A 13,033-nucleotide genomic window follows, 5' to 3' on the forward strand; every position below is an offset into this window, starting at 1 on the left:
TCTACTCTACTCTGCTCTACCCTACTCTACCCTACTCTACTGCACTCTACTCTACTCTACTGTACTCTACCCTACTCTACTGTACTCTACCCTACTCTACTGTACTCTACCCTACTCTACTGTACTCTACCCTGCGCTACCCTACCCTACTGTACTCTACTCTACTCTACTGTACTCTACCCTACTCTACTGTACTCTACTCTATTGAACTCTACTCTACCCTGCTCTACCCTACTTTATGGTTCTCTACCCTACTCTACTGTACTCTACCCTGCTCTACTCTTCTCTACCCTACTATATCCTATGGTACTCTACCTTACTCTACTCTGCTCTACTCTACTGAACTATAATCTACTCTACTGTACTTTATCCTACCCTACTCTACTGTACTCTGCTCTACTCTACTGTACTTCACCATACTCTACTTTACTGCACTCTACCCCACTCTGCTATACCCTACTCTACTATACCCTACTCTACTATACCCTACTCTACTATAACCTACTCTATTGTACTCTACTGTACTGCACTCTACTGCACTTTACTGTACTGTAGTCTACCCTACTCTACTGTACAGTACTCTACTCTACCCTACTGAACTCTACTCAGCTCTACCCTACTCTACTACACTCTACTCTACTGTATGTACTCTACCCTACTCTGCTCTACTGAACTCTACTCTACCCTACTCTACTCTGCTGAACTCTACTCTACCCTAATCTACTCTGCTGAACTCTAATCCACTAATCTACTCTACCTCAACTCTACTCTGCTATATTGTACTGTACTGTACTCTGCTCTACTCTACTGAACTATAATCTACTATACCCTACTCTACTGAACTCTAATCTAGTCTACCATACTCTACTCTACTGTGCTGTATTGTACTGTACTGTACTCTGCGCCCAGTGGCTGGGTCAATTTCCCCACACCATCCCTCAACACACACTAACGCCCAACACATACACACGCTCAACACACACTAACGCCCAACACATACACACGCTCAACACACACTAACGCCCAACACATACACACGCTCAACACACACTAATGCCCAACACATGCACACACTCAACACACACTAACGCCCAACACATACACACGCTCAACACACTAACGCCCAACACATACACACGCTCAACACACACACACACACACACACTTACCGGAAAATACACAAATGGCTACTCCACACGCCACATGGAAGGTCTTACTCTTGTCCAGAAGCCTGCGGGCCTTTCTGCTTGTCACCTGGAGGGGTGTGTGTATGGGGGGAGGGGGGGACAGTGTCAGTGTACAGTCTTCAGACATATCAAAACCCTCACTACAGTACTCTCTGCCCATTCCAGACAGCCATTACCAGACTACTGAGCACGTGCACACACACACACACACACACACAAACACACACACACACACGCACACAGACACACACACATTCCCCTCCTCTCCGTACCGTGTGTGTTCCTCTGAGGTAGGTGAGTAGAGAGCGACACATAGGCAGCAGCACCAGACTGCAGTTCAGATTGAGTACTGATGCAGACGCCCTGCTGATACACAGCCCTAGCTGGAGAAACACACACAAATACACACACACACACAAATACACACACACAATCACAGTTAGATTCCAGGTGTAGTTAACAGATGAAATAATACATTGTATCATTCTAATCTCCCCTCCAAACCACACTACTCATAGCCTCCACCCCCACCCCCGACACACACATCTCCCTGTCAACACTCATGGCCTCCAGGATTACGGCACCTCATCATTCTTCACACACACACACACACTCACACACACACTCTCACACACACACATACACACACCATCTACAGAGTTTGTCATACAGAAAACAGCTGACAGCAAAACCACAGTGAAGGGGTGATCTGATATCCTGACAGTTCTGTACACACACACACACACACACACACACACACACACACACACACACACACACACACACACACACAGCTGAATGAGATAAGATCTCTTTTGCAGGGATTTGTCCCCCACATGCAAAGTCTATGCAGCACACACACACACACACAAATCTCGCTCTGTCTGTCTCTCTCACTCTCAATTCAATTTCTATTTAAGGGCTTTATTGGCATAGGAAATATATTGCCAAAGCATGTGGAATACACAATAAACAAGGGAAATGAACAGTAAACATTACACTCACAAACGTTTTAAAGAAAAGAGAGGTATTTACATAGGTTTTACTTAATATGGTGTTTGTGTTCCACTGGTTGCCCTTCTCTTGTGGCAACAGGTCACTAATCTTGCTGCTGTGATGGCACACTGTGGTATTTCACCTAATAGATATGGGTTTATAAAAATTGGATTTGTTTTCAAATTCTTTGTGGATCTGTGTAAAACATGTCTCAAATGTTTATGTAAAATGGCTGACGTTTTAGAATCCTTTTTTTCCTTTAACAAGTCTGACGAGCCCGACGTGAACGACATACTGCTTTCCTGGGATCAGGCCCAGATCCCCGTCATTTGCGTGAAGAGACGGCGGAGAAAAGGGGGCCAAAGGGCGGGCTGACTTCTGAGAATTCGAAGGCAATCGAATAAACCCCCACTTCCTTCCATTCTGCTAGCAAACGCTCAATCTTTGGAAAATAAAATAGATGACCGACACGGAAGATTAAACTACCAACGGGACATTCAAAACTGTAATATCTTATGCTTCACGGAGTCGTGGCTGAACGACGACATTATCAACATACAGCTGGCTGGTTATAAGTTGTATTGGCAGGACAGAACAGCGGCGTCTGGTAGGACAAGGGGCAGAGGGCTATGTATTTTTGCAGATAACAGCTGGTGCACGATATCTAAGGAAGTCTCAAGGTTTTGCTCACCTGAGGTAGAGTATCTCATGATAAGCTGTAGACCACACTATCTACAGAGAGAGTTTTCATCTGTATTTATTGTAGCTGTCTACATACCACCACAGTTTGATGCTGGCACTAAAACAGCACTCAATAAGTTGTCTACCGCCATAAGCAAACAGGAAAACCACAGGCAGCGCTCCTAGTGGTCGTGGACTTTAACACAGGGAAAATTAAATCCGTCTTACAAATTTCTATCAGCATGTTAAATGTGCAACCAGGGGAGAAAAACAACTCTGGACCAGCTTTACTCCACACACAGAGACATACAAAGCTCTCCCTTGCCCTCCATTTAGCAAATCTGACCATAATTCTATCCTCCTGATTCCTGCTTACAAGTCAAATTAAAGCAGGAAGCACCAGTGACTCGATCAATAAAAAAGTGGTCAGATGAAGCAGATGCTAAACTACAGGACTGTTTTGCTACCACAGACTGGAATATATTCTGGGATTCTTCCGATGGCATTGAGGAGTACATTACATCAAATCAAATCAAATTTTATTTGTCACATACACATGGTTAGCAGATGTTAATGCGAGTGTAGCGAAATGCTTGAATCACTGGCTTCAATCACTGGCTTCGTCAATAAGTGCATCGATGACGTCGTCCCCACAGTGACAGTACGTACATACCCCAACCAGAAGCCATGGAATACAGGTAACTTCCGTACTGAGCTAAAGGCTATAGCTGCTGCTTTCAAGGAGTGGGAAGCTTATAAGAAATCCCGCTGTGCCCTCCGACTAACCATCAAACAGGCAAAGTGTCAATACAGGACTAAGATCGAATCGTACTACACCGGATCTGACACTCGTCGGATGTCCACATCACCAACAAACTAACATAGGACATAGATGGGAGGGGTTGAATGGAGCTGAAGGGTGGGACTAATAACAACAAGATAACCAATGTAAAACATAAGGGGTCTGTAAAATGTATATAGGTTCAGAAATGTTGCGAAATAGCACAGTTACAAATAGAAATCAAACTGGATGGACATCAGAAAAAGGAAGAACTAAAAACAAACAAAATATAACTATTGTAAATAGATTGTATCTGTAAAATCGGTATAATATGTATAAACTCAAGGTAGAAGCCTAAGTGTAATTGTTTATTAGTTTACTCCAATTGAGGGAAGGGTGGTAGGGTTTGAGGGGAATAATAAAGGTATATTCTAAAAGAAAGTATGTACAGTCGAAGTCAGAAGTTTACATACACTGAGGTTGGAGTCATAAAAACTAGTTTACATACACTGAGGTTGGAGTCATTAAAACTAGTTTACATACACTGAGGTTGGAGTCATTAAAACTAGTTTACATACACTGAGGTTGGAGTCATTAAAACTAGTTTACATACACTGAGGTTGGAGTCATTAAAACTAGTTTACATACACTGAGGTTGGAGTCATTAAAACTAGTTTACATACACTGAGGTTGGAGTCATAAAAACTAGTTTACATACACTGAGGTTGGAGTCATTAAAACTAGTTTACATACACTGAGGTTGGAGTCATTAAAACTAGTTTACATACACTGAGGTTGGAGTCATTAAAACTAGTTTACATACACTGAGGTTGGAGTCATAAAAACTAGTTTACATACACTGAGGTTGGAGTCATAAAAACTAGTTTACATACACTGAGGTTGGAGTCATAAAAACTAGTTTACATACACTGAGGTTGGAGTCATTAAAACTAGTTTACATACACTGAGGTTGGAGTCATTAAAACTAGTTTACATACACTGAGGTTGGAGTCATAAAAACTAGTTTACATACACTGAGGTTGGAGTCATTAAAACTAGTTTACATACACTGAGGTTGGAGTCATAAAAACTAGTTTACATACACTGAGGTTGGAGTCATTAAAACTAGTTTACATACACTGAGGTTGGAGTCATTAAAACTAGTTTACATACACTGAGGTTGGAGTCATAAAAACTAGTTTACATACACTGAGGTTGGAGTCATTAAAACTAGTTTACATACACTGAGGTTGGAGTCATTAAAACTAGTTTACATACACTGAGGTTGGAGTCATTAAAACTAGTTTACATACACTGAGGTTGGAGTCATAAAAACTAGTTTACATACACTGAGGTTGGAGTCATAAAAACTAGTTTACATACACTGAGGTTGGAGTCATAAAAACTAGTTTACATACACTGAGGTTGGAGTCATTAAAACTAGTTTACATACACTGAGGTTGGAGTCATAAAAACTAGTTTACATACACTGAGGTTGGAGTCATAAAAACTAGTTTACATACACTGAGGTTGGAGTCATAAAAACTAGTTTACATACACTGAGGTTGGAGTCATTAAAACTAGTTTACGTACACTGAGGTTGGAGTCATTAAAACTAGTTTACATACACTGAGGTTGGAGTCATTAAAACTAGTTTACATACACTGAGGTTGGAGTCATTAAAACTAGTTTACATACACTGAGGTTGGAGTCATAAAAACTAGTTTACATACACTGAGGTTGGAGTCATAAAAACTAGTTTACATACACTGAGGTTGGAGTCATTAAAACTAGTTTACATACACTGAGGTTGGAGTCATTAAAACTAGTTTACATACACTGAGGTTGGAGTCATAAAAACTAGTTTACATACACTGAGGTTGGAGTCATTAAAACTAGTTTACATACACTGAGGTTGGAGTCATAAAAACTAGTTTACATACACTGAGGTTGGAGTCATTAAAACTAGTTTACATACACTGAGGTTGGAGTCATTAAAACTAGTTTACATACACTGAGGTTGGAGTCATAAAAACTAGTTTACATACACTGAGGTTGGAGTCATTAAAACTAGTTTACATACACTGAGGTTGGAGTCATTAAAACTAGTTTACATACACTGAGGTTGGAGTCATTAAAACTAGTTTACATACACTGAGGTTGGAGTCATTAAAACTAGTTTACATACACTGAGGTTGGAGTCATTAAAACTAGTTTACATACACTGAGGTTGGAGTCATTAAAACTAGTTTACATACACTGAGGTTGGAGTCATTAAAACTAGTTTACATACACTGAGGTTGGAGTCATTAAAACTAGTTTACATACACTTAGGTTGGAGTCATTAAAACTAGTTTACATACACTGAGGTTGGAGTCATAAAAACTAGTTTACATACACTGAGGTTGGAGTCATTAAAACTAGTTTACATACACTGAGGTTGGAGTCATAAAAACTAGTTTACATACACTGAGGTTGGAGTCATAAAAACTAGTTTACATACACTGAGGTTGGAGTCATAAAAACTAGTTTACATACACTGAGGTTGGAGTCATTAAAACTAGTTTACGTACACTGAGGTTGGAGTCATTAAAACTAGTTTACATACACTGAGGTTGGAGTCATTAAAACTAGTTTACATACACTGAGGTTGGAGTCATTAAAACTAGTTTACATACACTGAGGTTGGAGTCATAAAAACTAGTTTACATACACTGAGGTTGGAGTCATAAAAACTAGTTTACATACACTGAGGTTGGAGTCATAAAAACTAGTTTACATACACTGAGGTTGGAGTCATAAAAACTAGTTTACATACACTGAGGTTGGAGTCATAAAAACTAGTTTACATACACTGAGGTTGGAGTCATTAAAACTAGTTTACATACACTGAGGTTGGAGTCATTAAAACTAGTTTACATACACTGAGGTTGGAGTCATTAAAAATTGTTTACATACACTGAGGTTGGAGTCATTAAAACTAGTTTACATACACTTAGGTTGGAGTCATTAAAACTAGTTTACATACACTGAGGTTGGAGTCATTAAAACTTGTTTACATACACTGAGGTTGGAGTCATTAAAACTAGTTTACATACACTTAGGTTGGAGTCATTAAAACTAGTTTACATACACTTAGGTTGGAGTCATTAAAACTAGTTGACGTACACTTAGGTTGGAGTCATTAAAACTAGTTTACGTACACTTAGGTTGGAGTAATTAAAACTAGTTTACGTACACTTAGGTTGGAGTCATTAAAACTAGTTTACGTACACTTAGGTTGGAGTCATTAAAACTAGTTTACGTACACTTAGGTTGGAGTCATAAAAACTAGTTTACATACACTTAGGTTGGAGTCATAAAAACTAGTTTACATACACTTAGGTTGGAGTCATTAAAACTAGTTTACGTACACTTAGGTTGGAGTCATTAAAACTAGTTTACATACACTTAGGTTGGAGTCATTAAAACTAGTTTACATACACTTAGGTTGGAGTCATTAAAACTAGTTTACATACACTTAGGTTGGAGTCATTAAAACTAGTTTACATGCACTTAGGTTGGAGTCATTAAAACTAGTTTACATACACTTAGGTTGGAGTCATTAAAACTAGTTTACATACACTTAGGTTGGAGTCATTAAAACTAGTTTACATACACTTAGGTTGGAGTCATTAAAACTAGTTTTTCAAACACTCCACAAATTTCTCGTTAACAAACTATAGTTTTGGCAAGTCGGTTAGGACATCTACTTTGTGCATGACACAAGTCATTTTTCCAAAAGGTTTACAGACAGATTATTTAATTTATAATTCACTGTATCACAATTCCAGTGGGTCAGAAGTTTACATACACTAAGTTGACTGTGCCCTTAAACAGCTTGGAAAATTCCAGAAAACGATGTCATGGCTTTAGAAGCTTCTGATAGGCTAATTGACATAATTTGAGTCAATTGGAGGATGTATTTCAAGGTCTACCTTCAAACCCAGTGCCTCTTTGCTTGACATCATGGGAAAATCAAAAGAAATCAGCCAAGATCTCAGAAAAAAAAATTGTAGACCTCCACAAGTCTGGTTCATCCTTGGGAGCAATTTCCAAATGCCTGAAGATACCACGTTCATCTGTACAAACAATAGAACGCAAGTATAAACACCATGGGACCACGCAGCCATCATACCGCTCAGGAAGGAGACGCGTTCTGTCTCCGAGAGATGAACGTACTTTGGTGCGAAAAGTGCAAATCAATCTCAGAACAACAAGGACCCTGTGAAGATGCTGGAGGAAACAGGTACAAAGTATCTATATCCACAGTAAAATAAGTCCTATATCGACATAACCTGAAAGGCCGCTCAGCAAGGAAGAAGCCACTGCTCCAAAACCGCCATAAAAAAGTCAGACTACGGTTTGCAAATGCACATGGGGACAAAGATCATACTTTTTGGAGAAATGTCCTCTGGTCTGATGAAACAAAAATAGAACTGTTTGGCCATAATGACCATCGTTATGTTTGGAGGAAAAAGGGGGAGGCTTGCAAGAGGAAGAACACCATCCCGACCGTGAAGCACAGGGGTGGCAGCATCATGTTGTGGGGGTGCTTTGCTGCAGGAGGGGCTGGTGCACTTCACAAAATAGATGGCGTCATGAGGATGGAAAAGTATGTGGATATATTGAAGCAACATCTCAAGACATCAGTCAGGAAGTTAAAGCTTGGTTGCATATGGGTCTTCCAAATGGACAATGGACCCAAGCATACTTCCAAAGTTGTGGCAAAATGGCTTAAGGACAACAAAGTCAAGGTATTGGAGTGGCCATCACAAAGCCCTGACCTCAATCCCATAGAACATTTGTGGGTAGAACGGAAAGTGTGGGCGAGCAACAAGGCCTACAAACCTGACTCAGTTACACCAGCTCTGTCAGGAGGAATGGGCCAAAATTCACCCAAAGTATTGTGGGAAGCTTGTGGAAGGCTACACGTAACCTTTGACCCAAGTTAAACAATTTAAAGGCAATGCTACCAAATACTAATTGAGTGTGTGTAAACTTCTGACCCACTAGGAATGTGATGAAAGAAATAAAAGCTGAAATAAATCATTCTCTCTACTATTATTTTGACATTTCACATTCTTAAAATAAAGTGGTGATCCCAACTGACCTAAAACAGGGAATTTTTACTTGAATTAAATGTCAGGAATTGTGAAAAACGTAAATGTATTTGGTTAAGGTGTATGTAAACTTCAACTGTATGTGGTCTGTCGTAGGGTAATGTGGTAGAAAGCCAACTTGACATTTTCTCAGGACATTGTTTTCTGCTGTTAACGTTAATGATCATGCAGAGGATTTTCCCAAAGTTGTTAGTGACGCATATCCAACGGTAGTTATTGGGGTAAAATTTGTCTCCACTTTTGTGGATTGGGGTCATCAGTCCTTGGTTCCAAGTATTGGGGAAGATATTTTATCATATCATTTAGGATACCATCAACACCCCAGGCCTTTTTGGGTTGAAGGGTTTGTATTTTGTCCTGTAGTTCATACTGAACAAAAATATAAATGCAACATGTAAAGTGCTGGTCCCATGTTTCATGAGCTGAAATAAAAGATCCCAGAAATGTTCCATACGCACAAAAAGCTTATTTCTCTCAAATGTTGTGCCCAAATTTGTTTTCTTTCCTCTTAGTGAGCATTTATCTTTTGCCAAGATAATCCATCCACCTGACAGGTGTGGCATATCAAGAAGCCGATTAAACAGCATGATCATTATACAGATGCACCTTGTGCTGGGGACAATAATAAAGGCCACTCTAAAATGTGCAGTTTTGTCCCACAACACAATGCCACAGATGTCTCAAGTTTTGAGGGAGCGTGCAATTGGCATGCTGACCACCAGAGCTGTTTCCAGAGAATGTGACGAGATCCTGAGGACTATTGTTGTGTCATTCATCCGCTGCCATCACCTCACGTTTCACCATGATAATGCACGGACCCATGTCGCAAGGATCTGTACACAATTCCTGGAAGCTGAAAATGTCCCAGTTCTTCCATGGCCTGCATACTCACCAGCCATGTCACCCGTTGAGCATGTTTGTGATGCCCTGGATCAACGTGTACGACAGCGTGTTTCAGTTCCCGCCAAAATCCAGCAACTTCACACAGCCATTTTGGAGGAGTGGGACAACATTCCACAGGCCACAATCAACAGCCTAGTCAACTATATGCGAAAGAGATGTGTGTTACGCTGCATGAGGCAAATGGTGGTCACACACACGTGATCCACGCCTCTGCCTTTTTTTTAAAGGTATCTGTGACCAACAGGCGCATATCTGAATTCCCAGTCATGTGAAATCCCTAGGCTAAGGCCTAATTAATGTATTTCAATTGACTGATATCCTTATATGAACTGTAACTCAGTAAAATCTTTATATTTTTGTTCAGTGTAATTTGATAATCCAGTGGGTTCTGGTAGTCTTTAATAGCTGACTCTAAACTGTTTAATTGATCATGTATGTGTTTTTGCTGTTTGTTCTTTGTTTTTCTCTCTCTCTGTCTCTCTCGCTCTGCCTCTTTCTCTGCCTCTCTCTCTCAGTCTCTCTGCCTCAGTTCCTCTGCCTCAGTTTCTCTGCCTGTCTCTGCCTCAGTCTCTCTGGCTCTCTCTCTGCCTCGCTCTCTATTGCTCTCTCTCTCTCTCTCTCTCTCTCTCTTTGTCTCTCTCTCACACGTGTGTAAAGCTGCTACCCAGGAATTCATTCAGAGACCAGTGGCGTGCCCACACTTGCCCTTCTTGAAGTATGAGGAGTGTATGAAGGGCTCACCTACTTCATACAGATAGCCTGCCAGAGGTGTGTGGGGGAGTTACTGCCTTTTAGATAGAACTTCCATATGTGTTTTGCACTAGAGTTGTTCCTGGTCAGGTCATGTAGTCAGGAACATCTCCTGGCCCTAGGTTATGACCACTGGTACCAGTGTCACTGAGCTAGGGCTAAGGATCCTGACAGTCTGCCTTAATGCTCTTTTAGACCAGGTTCAGCTGTGGAATGGTAACTGTATGCAAAGTATAACAAGAACATCAGAGTTATATTTAAATAAAAACCTTTATATTAGCGTGAGCGGCCAATAGACCAAACAGTCAAGAAAATATGTCTCAAAGCACTTAAATGGCACTTGTTTGATTGTGAAGGACAAGTAGCTGTTTTAGTGGCCTAAACCGGCGACCCACAGTGACTTGTGACAACAAATACACCATGCTCACAGAGCGTCAACTGAATGTCACCAAGTCGCTGGGCTCCATCCAGTGTCTTAATATAAATATCAGCTACAGAATAGGAACCCCTAAATAAAGGAGACGTATGTGTGTATGGGTGTTACATACAGTACATACACACATCCCATACACCAGGAGTTCCCAAAATGATAGCCCGAGGGACAAAATTGGCCCACTTGTAGATTTATTTGGCCCCCAAGTTTTCTAAGCAAAAATATTTTTTTAAATCCAAGAAATCAGCTCCAGGTGATTTTAATTTGTGTAACCTGTTCCCAAGTGTTCCCACGCATAATAGAGAGACACGTGATCATATACAAATGTAAGCAAGGTTTGAAATTATTATGTTTTAGTCAAATATTATCTGTTTGGGATTCTTGCAGTCTATCTGCAGTCTACAAATGATTTGTAATGATGTTACGGCCCCCGACCATCCACTCAAGAAGCTGTATCTAGTTGATGATCCCCGCCATACATTCTGTTCTGTGATCACGGTACAATAGCAGTGAGCTGGACTGGCGTCTTACCCCGAGCATCTGATGGAGGTAGTGGTACTGCTGCCCACAGTAGTACAATAGGAACGTCCTCATAAACAGCAAGGTGTTAGCACCCAGCCACAGCACCTAACACACACACACACACATGCGCACACACACACACACACAAACAAGATGTCAGTGGTGGTGATGAAGATGATGATGATGAATATGATTATTGATAATGATTGATGATGACAACATCCAATGACCACAGCACTCTGTTCAAGTGTTAGTTAGTTCTAATTTCCAGTTAGGATCGAGATAGTAAATTGCAACAGCTCCACTCAGTTACTTTTCTTTGCAATAGTAAAAACATGTCATAACAGTGTAATACTGTAATAAAAGTTTTGTCTCGGGATTAGGTTGTACTATTCTTACCAGAACCAAGTGTTTTCCTCCCTCGTTCGCGACCCAACTCCGCACTGACAAAGCCATGTTTCAGCCTCACCGACCGCCGCCAAGTTTTCCAGTTTGGGAGCTTATGGAAAATCAAATCCCTTTTGTTTGACTCCGAATCTCCTCCTACCAGTGAGTGACACAAACCCGTCTCTTTGTGAATCACTCCCGATAAACTGGCACTCTAATGTCTCGCATGTCTTTGGGGGGCATTTCTGTCCCGGTGTCCTTGTGCACAGCGTGGAGTGTTTAGCACCGGCGAACCGGCTGGTCGTTTTCTCCTCCTCCCCTCTCTCTCTCTTTCTCACCCGTCTTTCTCTTTTTCTAACGGGTGAGGGCGCCACGGCACTCCATGGTCGTGTGGGTAGTTTTCCACGGTTCTTCAGTCTCCGCTGTTGTGTCTGCGGTGAAAGCAACATGAAAAAAAACGGTAGGTTATTGTAGAGCAGGGAGGGCAACGTCCGGGCCTGGACATTTGCCCCTCCCCCCTCCCCGAGAGAGTAACCTATAGGTAACAACGTAGCCTCCCAAATGAATGATGACTAGCCTAGATAAAACACAGACATAAAAGCCTAGAAGAGGATATAGCCTATTGAATTGTAAACATTAAAGAGACAGTACTGCTATCCTGAACCTTATGTAATTATCACCATTTTTTTGGTCAAATATACATTTTAAGAGACAGCAAAATAGGAAAGTTTCTTCATTATAGGAGTCTGCAATAAGACAGTGGGAGAATCTCAATTGTTTTTGCTCGAGTCCTCTCCTCTGTTCCGCCCTTGCCTGCTTTTGAAAAATGGGTTAGGTCTAGTTTAGGCAATAGGCTACTAGTGCCTCACTGTGGCTATAACCCCCCACTGCAATTTAGAAGATAGATTGCCACCAATCGCACCCAAAAATAAGTTGACAGTGTCATTTTTATCTGTTGTTCACAATCACCACTATAAATCACTAGCATGGGTGTACAGCTATGGCGGGGCTTGAACCAGAAACTGTGCACGAGTCTACAGGCTTATATATAGCCAACTCAGACCTGTGCCATGAAGGTCGAGACCTTTTTGCAGAGGCAATTGTGCGCACACATACTACAGGCAGGCACCGTTGCACCTACTACTCACCTGTGTAATTTTACGACTGCTACGTTAGGTTAGGCAGGCAGAAGTCTGAATCAGGTCTGTGCCTGCTGCTGACCGAGTGTCAC

At 41.1% G+C, this 13,033-nt stretch overlaps 1 protein-coding gene across 1 annotated transcript in view; it reads right to left on the reverse strand.

The window, feature by feature from the left end:
- The window catches only part of LOC139385668 (NADPH oxidase 4), a 55,490-nt gene extending 43,242 nt beyond the window's left edge, over positions 1-12,248 (reverse strand). Inside the window, exons 1-4 of the mRNA XM_071130921.1 lie at positions 11,815-12,248; positions 11,425-11,520; positions 1,460-1,570; positions 1,170-1,254 (exon numbers count right to left, since the gene is read on the reverse strand). Coding sequence (XP_070987022.1) covers positions 1,170-1,254; positions 1,460-1,570; positions 11,425-11,520; positions 11,815-11,871 — 349 coding nt within the window. The 5' untranslated portion in view covers positions 11,872-12,248. The remainder of the gene's footprint in view (positions 1-1,169; positions 1,255-1,459; positions 1,571-11,424; positions 11,521-11,814) is intronic.
- Between the last annotated feature and the right edge of the window lie 785 nt (positions 12,249-13,033).

This window comes from Oncorhynchus clarkii, chromosome 27 (genome assembly GCF_045791955.1).
Source record: "Oncorhynchus clarkii lewisi isolate Uvic-CL-2024 chromosome 27, UVic_Ocla_1.0, whole genome shotgun sequence".
Classification (NCBI taxonomy): Eukaryota; Metazoa; Chordata; class Actinopteri; order Salmoniformes; family Salmonidae; genus Oncorhynchus; species Oncorhynchus clarkii.